This window comes from Miscanthus floridulus, chromosome 12, assembly GCF_019320115.1.
Source record: "Miscanthus floridulus cultivar M001 chromosome 12, ASM1932011v1, whole genome shotgun sequence".
Taxonomy (NCBI): domain Eukaryota; kingdom Viridiplantae; phylum Streptophyta; class Magnoliopsida; order Poales; family Poaceae; genus Miscanthus; species Miscanthus floridulus.
This window is the reverse complement of record NC_089591.1, coordinates 35,937,571-35,952,594: the sequence shown is the minus strand read 5'-3', so window position 1 is coordinate 35,952,594 and position 15,024 is coordinate 35,937,571. Positions and strand designations below refer to the sequence as shown.

Below are 15,024 nucleotides of genomic sequence, written 5' to 3'. Positions count from 1 at the left end.
TCCTTTGCCTTCTCCTGGCGAAGTTGATCGACAGCCTAGCGTATTTGGGTGAGCTCAGTGTCTTGCTCTACAAGCGCAATAGTTGTCACCAAAATGTGGCTGTTTAGCAATACAAAAGTACATTCATTGATATCCCGTACCTGCTTTCTGTTTGGATACACTATTGAGTTGTTCAGTTTTCCTCTCCAGCTGCTCGGAAGCACCTTTCAGTTGGCTAGAAACGGTGGCCTAGTTGCTCGGACACTGTAGCTAGCTTTTTGGTCAGGACCCCCTTCTGGTATTCCAGGCCCCGCGCATTGGACTCTACAAGGTCTCGTTCGCATTGGGCCCTCTAGATATTCTTCTCCGAGAGGTTCCTGGCCTCTTTGAGTTTTTCGTTCTCCTCAGCAAGGGGCTCCATTCACTTTATTAGCTGACGGCGCTGCTCAGCAACTCGGGATATTTCCTACAAATGAACGATGATAGTATCGTTATCTAATTCCAATAAAAAACTAGGACCTTTCTAGATGCAGTATTAACCTTGATCTATTTCATCACACCGGTAAGAGCAGTCTCCAGTCTCCTGAACTCCTTGGTGGTGTCCTTCTCTTCGACAATCACTATTTCATCACTGCACTTTCAGAGGATCCAGACTGCTTGGGGTTGAGGCTCATCACGCATGATCTCCTCCACCTCGTCGTCCTCTGTTGTAGCCGGGGGCACCACCTGGGGGCTCGATGGTCGGATAGCGGGTTCGGCCATGCCCTCCAAAGCATCGAGGACTGTCGTCTGCTCCTTCGGCGCCGCAAGCTTTTCCGCTCCAAATTCCGCCATTGCCGAAGGTGCTATCGCCGACTCGTTCGCTGTTGTAGACAGTCGTTCGCTATCACCAAGCCCACTAGGGGCAGCGATTGGCTCCCCCGCGTGCTCCCGAGCACTCGGGGACTCTAGGATGGGGTCTACTGGCATCTCCCCCGCTCCTAGGGCCAGTTTCTGGTTGTAGCTCAGTCTGAGCGGGTGGGGCTAGATCTGTTGTTTGCCTTGCACTGTATCAAATCAGTTATTCAGTCACCACAGAAGTAAAGAAAATACAGCAAAGTAACTATAGCACAAGGACACTTACGGTTTGGTCTGACGATTCAATTTCTTAAACCGACAGGTGCCGGCCTAAGCCTCTGAGCGTAGCCGCGGGGTCGACTCCAGTGCTCGGCGGGGGAATTCTCGGCTCTTCCTCGGTCGGCCTTGGTTCCGCCTGCTACTCTAGGTCTGCTTCCGTTTGTTGCTCGGGGGCTTCCGTTTGTTGCTCGGGGACTCCGAGCGCAGCCGTAGGGTCGACTCCAGTGCTCGGCAGGGGAATTCTCGGCTCTTCCTCGGTTGGCCTTGGTTCCACCTACTGCTCTGGGTCTGCTTCCGTTTGTTGCTCGGGGACTTTCGTCGTCTGCTGCGCAGAAATTCCCTCCGCTCGCTGCTCGGGGACTCTCCTTGTCAGCGCTTCATGAACTTCTTCGCCTACCCCAGGTTGTTCCTCCGCGCATGGGCTGCATGGAGGCTTTTTCGTGCTCGGGGGAGGGTTCGTGAGAATCTCATCGTCGTCAGACCAATCGAACATCGCGGTCCTTCATGTTCGATTGGTCTGATCATCGTCAAGTGAGATGCCACTTGGTTTGCGGGGAGCAGTAGCCGCTGTTTTCCTCTTCTTTTGGGCCGACTCATCTGCCGCCAGCCTCTTCCCCCTGATTTTCACCGACACCGGGGGGGGACTCTCTGTCCGACCAGTATCCATACCTCCGGATTCCAAGGAGATGCCAACGGAGCTTTCTTCAGGTTGAACTGGTCGTCGTGCATCCACTAACGGTGGCCAATTGTTTCTCAACACGCCCGAGAAATACACTGCCCTATCCTACAAATGGATCTTCACATGAGTAGGATTAGTTTATTGCTCGGCAATGACAACATATAAAACAAAAAAACTTCTCAAAAACACAGAGTCAGGATATTCACCTGAGGAGGCAGATTCTTGCAGTTAAAGGGCTTTGTGTACCCTAACAACTTGAATGAGGCCAGCGGAGCGAACAAGCTCAGTAGTCCGCTCTTCAACAATGTTCCTGGACAGTATTTCTGTCCTCTCTCGGGTACCATCGGTCTCCCCTTTGAATTCAAAGCCTGGGTGCGCCCTCTCTTTATAGGGCTAGACGTGGCACACTATGAAACTTGTCACCACCAATCCGCCATTGGTCTTCATGCCCTTTATTAAGCCAAGGAGTTCTTTCACTTGCTCCATATCGTCTTTGCTCGGTAGCTCCGACCAACTCCTCTAGCTTTCTGGGATGTGGTCAGCATTACAGCGAACTGTTGGGTGGCTTTGTTTCATGTAGAACCATCTAGTGTTCCACCCCTTTAGTGACGTGTTAAGCGGTACGGTAAGGTATTCACTTGCCATTCCATCTCATAGCTGGAGATACACCCTGCCGACCACCTTGGAACCAGCGCTGCCTCTCTTCTTTAGCCAGAATAGGTGATGGAAAAGATTGAAGTGGGGTAGGATTCCAAGGTATGTCTCATAAAAGTGGATGAAGATTGAGATGTGCAAAATGGTATTGGGGTGGAGATTGCACAGAGTAACCCCCCAGAGGTCCAATAGATCCCTCAGAATTGGGTGAACAGGAAACCCTAACCCACACCAGAAATAGTCCTTGAGTACCACTTCTTCGTCAGTATGAGGTGTTGGAAAGGACTCACCGAGGGCTGGCCGCCATCCAGCGGTAGCACGATCGGGGAAAATGCTGGCATCCACCAATCGGTCTAGCTCTGCTTCTCCTGTTTGCGATGGCACCCACTCCTTGTCGTGTCGAGCCACAGCGTCCGTCTTCTTGGGACTCGTCTTCTTCGATTTCGCAGCTCCTTTCTTCGGCGCCATCTCTCAGATCCGGTTAGGGTTTGGCGGTGGAGGCAAATGTGGTTGTGGATTCGGCGGAGCGAGAGATGAGGAGGAAGATGAAGTGGAAAAGGTGGGAACGGGGTATGCGGCGGCACTATTATATAGAATTTTCCCCACCATTCTGCATTCAAGGGTTTTTTTGTGAACCGTTCCCACGATCTGCGTCGCTCCGATTTCTCCGATGCGGCATATGGGCCGTTACCTGGGCTTCTGCGCAACTGCAGCCCATGTCGCTCATTTATCGCTGCCATCAGTTGCTACTCGCCGAAATATCGCCGACTTCTCCGCCATTTATTGAGGCTCAGTAACCAACATTGTACAGCCATTACTCTGGTTTTTTCTTCACGGTTTGGTTTCTCCGATGTCTCCGCTTGCAGCCTGAGGACTGATTGCCTACTCCGCTGATCTTTGACTATTTTACTAGTTTTTGACTCTGGCACCACATGACTACATCATCTGCTGTTAGGCTCGGGGACTAAGTGGGCACACTTCACCTTGCGGTGAATGTGCTTTGTCTCTTTTTGGGCCACGCCCGGGGACTGGCTGCCTGCTCGGCTGTTTTTTCTACTGTTCTTCTAGTTTCTGACCATGGCACCACATGATTATATCATCTGCTATCATGCTCGGGGACTAAGTGGGCACTACTTCACCTCACGGTGAGTGTGCGGAATTTTTCCTCAACGACTACGTGCCTATAGAAGAATATTGACTCATACTGCTTGGTTCAGATTCTAAGTGGGCACACTTGGTCTACTGCGAAGAAATTTTCGATTCTGAACTTGAGTTCCTTACACCTCTATGGCAAGCCATACTTGGGTCACACTGCTCGGCGACGGTTCACGCTGCTCGGCGATGGTTCACGCTGCTCGGCGACAGGTCATGCTGCTCGGCGACAGTACACGCTGCTCGACGATGGTTCACGCTGCTCGGCAATTCAACACGGTGGTTGGACCATGAGTTTGACTGCTCGGCGTTATCCGCACCTGCTCGACGAGCTCAAGATGGCGTTGCGCAACGGGTACAAGGCGCTCGTAGACTAGCTGTGGGGTGTATGACCCCGGATACCCACAGCAGGCCACATGGGCTACGCCCCTAGGGGTGGCCCAGCCCACTAGACGAAGCCTTGCGGGGCACGACTCTGCTCGGCGCCTACCGCAAGACACCGGGAAGATATTCTGAAGATACTACGAGATCTGTTAGGATATGTATGATCCCAAGATTCCTGTAATCAGTTAATACTTTTCGGTTATCTCTCAGATTTAACCAACTTGTAACCCTGCCTCTCGGACTATATAAGACGGGCAGGGACCCCCTCTAAAATCGCGACATATCATACGATAGCTAATACAAACCAACAGACCACAAAAGTAAGGTATTACGTCATATTGACGGCCTGAACCTGTCTAACTCGTGTGTCTCTATTGCCTTCTTGTTCTTGATCTCACGCTCCTCTGCCGATCAATCTACCTTCGTGGGATATCCCTCGGAGGACTGCCGACGATATTCTATCGACACATCCCAAATTATATCATTCTAAGAATCTTGGAGAGTCAAATCACCTTAAGTTTGACTAAATTTATATGATAAGATAATAATATTTATGATACTAAGTATCATTTGTTCTTCATTAATTATATTTTCATAGTATATCTAATTGATGTCATAAATATTTGTAATTTTTTTTATAATTTTAATTAAATTTGAGATGCTTTGACTCTTTAAGATTCTTAAAATGACTTATAATTTGAATGGAAGGAGTAGTTCAGTGTAGCAAATTTCCAAAAACAGAACCACTCATCAACGCGAGGGCATCGGCATACACACGGGATCATCAATCAAAAATCAAAGAGAGAGAAAATCTACAACCCATAGATGGGTAGATTCATGGTACGAATGAGACGACCCTACCGCCCATGGGCCAGGGTAGATTCATGGTACGAATGAGACGACCCTACCGCCCATGGGCCAAAAAAAAAAAAAAACAGCCCGTCGATAGAAGCAACGAAAGGAAGAAGGGGAATTACTTATGTGCCATTAAAAAAAAAGATCACAATGCTATGTATCACTGAAAAAGTTCAGCATTCTTCAGCGTCACTGCTCTAATTTTTTGTGTCTTTCATGCCACTGCCATTAGTTTGGGTTGTAACATTGTCAAACTGCAGGTATAAAAGTCGAAAATACCCTTATGTCTAAATATGTCATTAATTGTTTTTAGCATCTTAACAACTTCAAATAAAAAAACTCAAAACTAGAAAGTTATAGATTTTGTCAAAATCTATAATTTTCATATAAAAATTATCTTTATTTAATTCCACAAAAAATATGATTTGATATGATTAATATATCTTAGAAAAATCATATCTTTTTTTTGCGGAATTAAATGAAAATAATTTTTATATGAAAATTATAGATTTCGATGAGATCTACAACTTTCTAGTTTTGAGTTTTTTCATTTAAAGTTGTTAAGATGCTAAAAAAAAATAATGATATATTTAGATATAAGGGTATTTTTGACTTTTTTACACCTACGGTTGACGGTGTCAAAACCTAAACTGACGACGGTGGCATAAATGGCAAAAAAAAAAAAAAAAAATTAAAGCAGTAACAAGGAAGACCACTAAACTTCTAGAGACACGAGGCATTACGATTTTTTTTTTTATGGCAGGAAAGGAATTCCCCCCACGCAAGAACTACCTGAGGATTTGGCATGTTCGCCGCCGTCAGCAGCCAGCTCTGCCTATGCACCCTCCTTCGCCGCTCGCGTGCGAGCTGCGTGCCTCCACCCCGCTCCCGCCGCCGCCGCAGCGCCATCCTGGTCTCGATGGCCCTGCGCTCCCCGGAGCTGCGGTGGCTAGGCTCGCTCACGCGGCCCGGCCGCCTCGCTCCATCCCCACTCGCGGCGCTCGCCTCCCCACGGCGCCGCCGCCGCGCACCGTCCCCGTCGCAGCCCCCTTCTTCGTCCACCCCATCTACCGCCCCCGCATCCGTCGGTAAGTCTCCCCTTTGCCGTTCTCGTTGTCGGTCCAGTGGTGACGGCGAAATGCTATCACCAAGGGTTTGCTTTTCTTATCTGGTGGGCGCTGGCCGTTGGGCATTCCCTGCAGGTGTGCCGGGAGCGGAGGGGTTGGACGGGCCGGAGTGGAAGAAAGTCAGTGCCAAGCGGTTCGGGATCAAGGAGTCCATGATCCCCGCAGAGGCCTGGAACGTACTACACCGCCTACGCAGCAGAGGTGCGTCCCCCACCTCGATGGCCCTGCTAGTGTTTGGTTTGTTGTCGTGCCGGATCCTGAAACGTCACTGTTGGAGTTGGATTTCAGTCGAGATCCTGCGATTGAACTAGTGGGTTCAGCCCTTTGTTTGAGGGCACAATTATACTTAGTTACGGGTCAAATGTCGGAAGAAATGCTGACTGGATTGAACACTCAACTCATAGCCTCATATATATAGAATCAAAGATAATAGTTGCGTTTTACTTAACTAGGATACAAACAATCTATTATTACTGCAAATGAACGTACCTCTTGCTTCTGCAAGCAAATTTGAGTAGTTTGGATAAAATCACATTTCAGAGTGAAACATGTATGGCATACTTTATTTGTGAAAGATATAAATGTGATTACAGGAGAAAAGAAGTGTTTCAACTTTAATACTTTATTTTTGTTTGATTGCTGCAATGCAAGAAAAACAATTGCTTTGGACCCGAGTTCGTGAGTCAAAGGCATGGCAAGAGAGCGAGTTTGACTTGAGAATGATCCACAAGTGAAGGACTGATCCTTAACGCCAGTACTGTTGCGAGACTGGTACTTGGTGGCTCACGAGCAACATATAGAGTTGTTCCTGATTCTTTGATTTGATGCACATCTTCCACTTTTGCTACAAGGGATAGGACTGTGCGCATGAACGATATCAGGGATGCAGAAAAGGTCTTAGTATGGCAACAGATAATAGTTGCATTTTACTTAACTAGAATAGAAACAATCTATTATCTATACTGCAACAGATGTATCTATTGCTTCTGCAAGCAAATTGTAGTAGTTTGGATAAAATCACATTTCAGAGTGAAACATGTATGGCATACTTTATTTTGTGAAAGATATACTTTATTTTGAGGGGCAGGCCTGGTGTAGTGGGGAGAGCTGTCTCACTGAGTCACCAGGTCACGGGTTCGAAGCAGGCTCTCCGCAGATTTTGCGGGGGGAAGGCTTGCCTCGGTTTTTCCCTTCCCTAGACCCCACTCATGTGGGAGCCTCCGGCACTGGGTCTGCCCTATATAAATGTGATTACAGGAGAAATGGCTAATTGGATAGAAATGCAAAACCATATTTGTATCCTATTGGGTGCTAGTAGTCGATTAATACAGCCAATCAAATATGTATGATATTTCAATTCCATTGTATTTTCCTCTCTCTGATCTGTGAATTAGGTGCTTGAGTAGCCTTTGTTGTTGCTGGTTCATTGCATTACTGGTTTTGTTGATATGTTTCACCTTTTTGTGCAGGATATGATGTGTACCTTGTTGGTGGTTGTGTTCGAGATCTCATAATGAAGAAGACGCCAAAAGATTTCGACATAATAACAACAGCTGATCTTAGGCAGGTTATAACTCAAATTAACAAGGATGTTATCATGATGTAGTGGTATTACTGGAATGAAAGTCTACTCATGTTTTGAGGCATCATGTGTTGGAGCTATTATTTCACTGAAATGTGTAGATATTTTAAGTTTGCTGTCATAATTTTGCAGATAGCAGGTACTACTTTGTTGCAAAAGAAATATGGCATATATGATGCAGATTTGTGATTGATTTGCTGCTTATAACCGACAGAGTTACTTTTAGTGTATTGAGTGCAAAGTTTCACTTTTCAAATGAAGATAAACTTTGATTATGTATATTGTATGTACACGTTCTCGAAACTGTACATTAAAGTTTGGTTACAGTGTTGCTCTGAACTTCACTGTTCATGTGCTGCTAATAATAACCTAAATCCTGTTTGTCCCAAACACAGTGAAACTACTTGGTAGCTTTATATTTAAGTTTTTTAAATGGTACATACTGAACAGTACCTAGTCATTTCAATGGTGTCAAAGTGATGGTGTCTAGATGTGAGGATGTCTTGCTTGGAAACAATGATCTTGGTTTACTTACACTTACACTTTTGTTCTTTATAGATTTCAGTATATTCTTATGGTCCCTTTTTTTGCGGTGACAATAATTCATATCAGACAATCCTGAATACCTTACATAGGTGTGAGATATTGGTGAACCATCAATTTTGCATTCTCTAGCATCTATGTGATGGCATTTTGGGAGTCCACAGACTGACATAAATGATTTTAGTCTTGTAAAACATATGTTTGATATGGATGCGATTCTATATGAAAAGAGATAATTGGATGTGGCCCTATGTAGAAGAGACATTACTATCAGTATATGGCATATCTACCAGTGCCAAATAAAGTTACCAAGTGTGTATGCTTGTTTAAATTTTCCCTACTTGTGCAATGTTTCTTTGTTTATTAACGTGTCAATATTTTGGGTAAAAGAAATACCTTTTGCGTAGTTCAGCGCAGTGGTGATTGATTCATTCTGTTTGTGAAGTTTCCATATTCAGAATTGTTAGTTGAGATGCCAGAGAAGATACTCCCTCTGTCCCTGAAAGAATCAATTCCTAGCAACTTTAGGACAGATTAGCAAAGAAGAGAAAAGACTATACTTCCCCTCATTAACCGGAGCCGTTAATAGCATTATTTGGAGCACCCAATGCAATGTTAAATGTTGTCGTCCCATCTTCTTGCTCCCATGACCGTCACTGTGTGGAGAGGATGGATTAAAAGCACCTGAGTGCCATCATTGCAGGGCTGCAGGCTCGGGAATTTAGGAGGCAAAGAGCTGTGGTTGAGTGAGATAGATGGGCTCTGTTAAATGTGGCAGGAACCACGAGGTAGATTAATGTGCGTGGATGGATGTTCGAACCCAGAGATTGATTCTTTTAGGGACAAATATTTGGGCTAGGAATTCATTCTTTCAGGGACAGAGGGAGTATTGCTTATACAATGTGTTTGTGCCAATTAAAATTATTGTTATTATTTTAAACTCTGCAGGTGAAAGACACTTTCTCAGGATCAGCTGTTATAGTAGGAAGGCGTTTCCCCATATGCCATGTACATGAGAACAATTCCATCGTTGAGGTTCGTGCAACTTTTACTGATTGTAAATTTTAGCACCCTCTGCACAACACAGACCTATAGTCGTCAGCTACATCTTGCTAAACTGCACACTTCATTGTTGGCATTTGTTGAATCAAATTTTCCTTTTGCACTGGAGTGGACAACTAGCAAGATATATCTGAAGTCCTTATTTGCAGGTGTCAAGTTTTTATACTAGTGCAAAGGGGTCAATTGGTAGCCAGATTTACAATTTAAAGAGCCAAAATTGTAGCAAGAATGATTTTGTTCGCTGGAAGAACTGCCAAGGGAGGGACTTCACAATTAATGGGTTAGTACGTCTGTACTTTCATCAAATTTGAAGCATACCATATTGCAGGTTGTGCTATTTTTTTCTTGGAAATATGCAGGTTAATGTTCAACCCATATTCAGAAAAGATCTATGATTACTTTGGAGGCATTGAAGATATTAAGAAAGCTAAGGTCTGTGTTACTTATTTGTTTCATAGTTGCCCTGTTCGACAATCTTTTTCTGCGCTCATTTTGCAGTTTTCTCCCTTTAACAGGTTCGGACTGTAATTCCTGCTGGCACTTCGTTCCAGGAGGACTGTGGTCAGTATCCAAAGTTCAACCATTTCATTTATTATAGTTCTACTTTTTGTGTGTGATCATTGTCATTAATGCGATCATGTAATTAACAGCCCGTATTCTACGTGCAATCAGAATTGCAGCTCGTTTAGGGTTTAGCTTCCCCAAAGAAACAGCTTATTATGTGAGAACGCTTGCTTACTCAGTGGCAAGACTTGACAAGGTCTGATTCTGACATGGACAATGTGGTTTCGTTATATCAATGATTTTGGCTTCTCTAAAGAACCACAATGAAGTAGCTTATATGTTTGCCTCTTTGATGTAATTTATTTTCATGCAATTTTACAGGGAAGGATACTCATGGAGATGAACTATATGCTTGCTTATGGTTCAGCTGAAGCTTCTTTAAGGTTGCTGTGGAGGTTTGGTCTCCTTGAACATTTGTTGCCCTTTCAGGTAAACTCATGGCCAGGAAAACAAACATATCTTGAAAATCAAGTATTTGTAGAGTTTTTGTTATTGTGCTGACTAAATGATTTGATCGGACTGTACAGGCAGCATATTTCTCGTCGACTCGTTTTAAGAGGAAGGATAAAGGAACTAATATGCTACTTGTAAGTTTTATTTTGGTACAGTTTACTGCTGTTATGTAGATTGAAAGGAACTTAAAATCTTCAATTGACATGCTGTCATTGTTCGCCTAAATGCGTTTAAACGGCCGTCTACACGCGTTTAAACGCTAAACAGTGGGTTCTCGTTCCGTTTAGATCCTAGTCACTGAATTAAACGCTAAACCGTTTAAACGGTCAAAAAACGGTTTAAACGATGGCATTAAACGGTGATTAAACACGTGTAATGGCCAAAACATGCGTTTAAATGGCCGTTTAGGCGATAAACTATGAAAGTCAGGGTGCTAGACGAACTTTTTGGGTTGGTGAAATTGGGGTTGCATGTGTGGTGGGGAAATTTTGGTGCCACCTAAATCATGTCCATATGACTGTGTACGATTATATGTATAACCGTTTATTGTTTATGTCAAGTTGTGCAATTATGTTGAAGCCTTAAATTGCACTTAAATTTTGTATAGGAAATTATAATTTTATATGTATATTTACTGCTACAGTGCAAATCATTTAAACCGTCTAGTCAGTCGTCTAAACCGTCTAAACGCTAAACGGAGGGTGGCTGACCGTTTAGCGTTTAGCGTCTAGGATAACATTGCATGCTGTAAAGATGAAATAAAAATTTAAGTTTATTCTCCTTTTGTTCTCTGCCCTGCTTTCCAGAGCAGAACATTTTGTCATGTTCACTATGAATCTGTGATGTATTATCATTTTTAATGTTCATCAGTCTCTTAGCTCCTAGAATTATAACTAATCGAAGTTTGCAATCAGTGTCATTTAAATTTGAATGAATATTAGGACTTGTTGCAAGTTTTGATGGTTTCAGGGCGAGATGTTCTTTGTGTTTGATATGGCTAGAGCAACAGTCTACAATTGCATTTCCTTTGTTTTGTTGCTGTGCATCGTTTTTTAATGGAGTTTTTGTTGCTGATTAATTTTATTTATTTAGTTGGTTGGTTTTCCCATTAAGTTAACTATGTTTCATTCGATCTCTTTGTGCAGGTCTTATTTTCTAAGCTGGATAATTTTCTTGCACCTAATAGGCCATGTCATAATAGTCTATGGTGAGTTGAATTATCCAACCTGTTAGTGGCAGACAAGGAAATTTTTTACGTTGTTCTATTTCTAGCTGATGTGGACTCTTTTACATTATTGAAAATGAAGTAATTTAGGTAGTTTTGTTATTCCCCAACATGTTCAACTTGCTTGTTACTGCTTCAGGATAAGCCTTTTAGCCTTTCATGAAGCATTGGCACGCAAACCATGTGACCCTTTGGTAGTGGCTACTTTTGCACTAGCCTTCTACCTGGGAGGTGATATGTCTTTGGCAGTGGATATCGGAAAATCAATCAACCGGCAACATGATACTGGATTTCGAGAGCTCTTAGAACCCAAAGTCTGGACTGATAAGCATTTGGCAGGTGAAGTACAAAGCTTCGCTGCATTGATGAAGCGGGCATTAACCGAAATCACTGATGAGTATCATGTTGCAAATGCTATGGCGAAAATCCCTAAAGCACCATCGTCAGATCTTGTAAGCACTACCAACTTATCTCTTCTATTTTTAGGTTCGATGTTTTCTCCAATGTTTAGTGTGTGCAATCTGACCTCTATATCCTGCGAGAAAGGTACCTGAAAGTAATTCACATTGCTGAAATTAACTTATTCTGTTAGTATTATTTTATTATAAGGTAAGCAAGTAGAATTAAGTTTTAGTATTATTTGTGCTGTTAACTGTCCTGATACTGGTAAAGTCATGAGAATGGGTCAGATACCAAACTAGTTCACATTGTTGAAAATAGCATTGATAATTATGATAATGCTTTTGGCTTTCATTTTATCAGTAAGGTAAGCAAAGAATTAAGCGCTGTAGTGAAGTAGCTAGTGTCCTGATGCTGGTACTTACAAGTCATGGGAGTGGGAGAGAGATCAATTTAGTTCACATTGTTGAAAATAGCAAACATGAGATTCTGGCGAGTCCTCATGGAATTAGAATCACCCTGATGGCATATGGGTTTGTGTGTGGATTAGTATGGGTCATCTTGGGCTCTTTTTCTTCTTAATATATAAATATAATGATGATGCACAGCTCTCCTGTAGATCGAGGACAACAGTAAAAATGATAAATGAGTTTTGGCTTCCATTCTGCTAATGTTGGTTTATTCTAAGGTAGAAAAAAGAATAAAACACTGTTAGTGTTGCTGCAACTGGCTGGTGCTGGTTTTTGCTACTAGCTGTTGTGTTTAGTTCCTGTTAAAGTAATCAGTTTTATCCTTTTGTAGGTGTTTATACCACTACAAGCCTACCTGAAGGTTCTCAAATTTATCGAGAGTGTTCAATATGGCAAAAAGGAGCGTGGCTATGAACCAAAATGCGATGGGATGATCAATTACCATAACCTGTCTAATGGTACACATGCAGAAATAACAAATCTGTTTACACTGGTGGTTTTCGACACACTATACCCTACAGACATGGAGGATGAAGATGGCCGCAGTTCTTAAAGACACGACATGATTAGGATGAGTTTAGGGCTTACAAGCGACCTGGTGCTTTGCGAGATCATAATAAATAGCCAGGGCCAGAACCTGAGCTGCTGCATCAGAGCAAAGGCAAAACATTGGATGTCATTGCCTGCTCTGATACTGTTGATATGATCTCATGGTCGGCGTAATGCATGCTCCTCACGGCAACATGCCGGGGCTCGAGCCTTCTGGGTGGAGTCGATCCTTTTCTGAATAATATGACAGTAGGGAGTCAACATTCTTTCTGACTGTTGGAGTTGGTGTTATAATATGTAAATCATTATTAATATGTTGATTTATTTAGCATTCCAACTGTTTCCTCTCATTTTTCCTTGCCCAAGTCAAACCCAACGATCACATATTTGATTCATTAATATAGTTTGTTCTCTATATTAAAATAGTTTATCATAATTTTGCTTGTGTGAAAAAATCATGATAAAACTACCAACAATGGTTTATCATAAATTTCCCTTATGTGAAAAAATTATAATATATAGAACTATCATATATTGAATTTAGAGAGATGTAGCCTCTCTATTAGTGGAGAGGGAGAATGGTGGTTTTGGAAAGTGGAAAAGATAATGAATTATTTAGAAAGTCTACTGGAGTTTGATTTTTTGGTTTATTTTGTAAATTTTATGATAAAAGAGGCATGCATAACGTATATTGGGATGCGCTGATATCGACATCTTGAGGATGGATCTTTTAGGTCATCATTCAGCATTTTTTATTATATGTCAACGTTGTATGTTTTTATCCGTATGTAGAAGAAAAATCTAGTAAATATATATGCACGTAATGTTATCATCGGATGCCAAGTTAATCGCTCTGCCCTGCTAGCTTAGGGCCTGTTTGACACAGTGAGCTGTTTTATTTGTTGAACACTCATTTCTAAAATAGTTTCACCTATAAAGTTGTTTTTCTCCATCTCTCACAAAGATATGAGTTGAATGAAGCTGAAAAAAGTAGCTTATCCTAGCTCTCTTCATCATTTCTCTCTCCCATCTATGCATAAAGCTATTGGTAAAGCTATTTTATCAAACATGTTTTCTAAAACAGCTCAGCTTCATCTCAAAAGTTGCTTATGAAACTGTTTAAAAAAAACAGTTTTACTAGTAAAGCTGAGCTGAGCTGTGCCAGGACGTTAGTTAATCCGGCTCCGGTACGACTCCCGCGTCGCCACGTACGCCACTGCCCGCGAGTTGGATCGGAATCGGAAAAGACATCGTGCCGACGACTACGGTGCGTAACTGCGTATGATGTCGTGTGAGAGGCAGAGGGAGTTCAGAGTCCGACGCAGCCAAAGGTTCCGGCCCGATCGAGGTCATATATATAGCGCGCACGACACGACGCCATGGGTGTCTCAGGGCACTTGAGAAGGCGGCGACGCGAGTCGACGTCAACGAGCTACCGTCATCGAAGCCCGCGCGCGGTCAGGATGAGGAGAAGGGCGGCGGCGGCGGAGGAGGAGGAGGAGAAGGGCAAGCCAGAGCCAGAGCCCGCAGGGGCCGTGCCCGACTCTTTCATCCTCGTCCTCTCCCCGAGCGCTATCTCACGGATGAGGTTGTCATCAGTAGCGGATCCAGCCAAAATTCCACTGATGTCATAGGTACTACGTCATGGCTTAAGTTCATGTATGAACATCAATTTGTAATGAAAATCTTAGGAAATCATTGCTGTCATCTGACATCAATAAACAGGGTTGGCTCCGCTCCAGGTTGTCATGTCTTGTTATGCTGAAATCAATGCGATGGTCGACCTGGAGGAGGACTGCCTGAGGCAACGCGAGCAGAAGAGGTACGCCGAGGTGGGCGTCGACTTCACGATCCGCTTGGGAGGTGATCACTGAAGTACTTTTTATGAAGGAGGATATATATTTGTATCAAGACGATGCTCTTGCTCTGGAAATGGTGGAATGAGAGAAACAAAATTAACAAGGGAGAGAAGGGGCTGTCGGGAGATGAAGTAGCAGCCGAGGTAATGAAGCTTTTTGGCGAACAGTCCACACATGAGAAACAGCAGCTGACACGAAGGAAAGAGGGCACGCCTAGATGGAAACATCCTCCACAAGGGTAGCTGAAAATTAACACAGATGGCTCCTTCAGCCCAGATACTTTGCAAGGCACCTGGGGCTTCATTGTTCGTGACAATGACGGTGAGGCGATCCTGGCAGGGGCTGGTCGCCTGGGCACAGTCCCAGATGCTC

General features: G+C 43.5%; 1 protein-coding gene across 1 annotated transcript; it reads left to right on the top strand.

Moving 5' to 3' along the window:
• The first annotated feature begins 5,595 nt into the window (after positions 1-5,595).
• On the top strand, positions 5,596-13,143 carry LOC136496302 (uncharacterized). Its single transcript, XM_066491949.1, has 13 exons — positions 5,596-5,907; positions 6,022-6,147; positions 7,416-7,513; positions 9,020-9,106; positions 9,283-9,413; positions 9,493-9,565; positions 9,649-9,694; positions 9,784-9,893; positions 10,019-10,126; positions 10,225-10,284; positions 11,296-11,357; positions 11,515-11,827; positions 12,576-13,143. Exons 1-13 carry the CDS (start codon positions 5,625-5,627, stop codon positions 12,795-12,797), a joined length of 1,719 nt encoding a protein of 572 aa, XP_066348046.1. The 5' UTR covers positions 5,596-5,624; the 3' UTR covers positions 12,798-13,143.
• The last annotated feature ends 1,881 nt before the right edge of the window (positions 13,144-15,024 follow it).

What these genes read in the sequence shown, in the direction of transcription:
- LOC136496302 (XM_066491949.1), top strand. Translation starts at nt 5,625, where the DNA reads ATGTTCGCCGCCGTCAGCAGCCAGCTCTGCCTATGCACCCTCCTTCGC. An exon ending in TACCGCCCCCGCATCCGTCG is followed by an intron (nt 5,908 to 6,021) that starts GTAAGTCTCCCC and finishes CATTCCCTGCAG; the next exon opens with GTGTGCCGGGAGCGGAGGGG. An exon ending in CCATGTCATAATAGTCTATG is followed by an intron (nt 11,358 to 11,514) that starts GTGAGTTGAATT and finishes TTACTGCTTCAG; the next exon opens with GATAAGCCTTTTAGCCTTTC.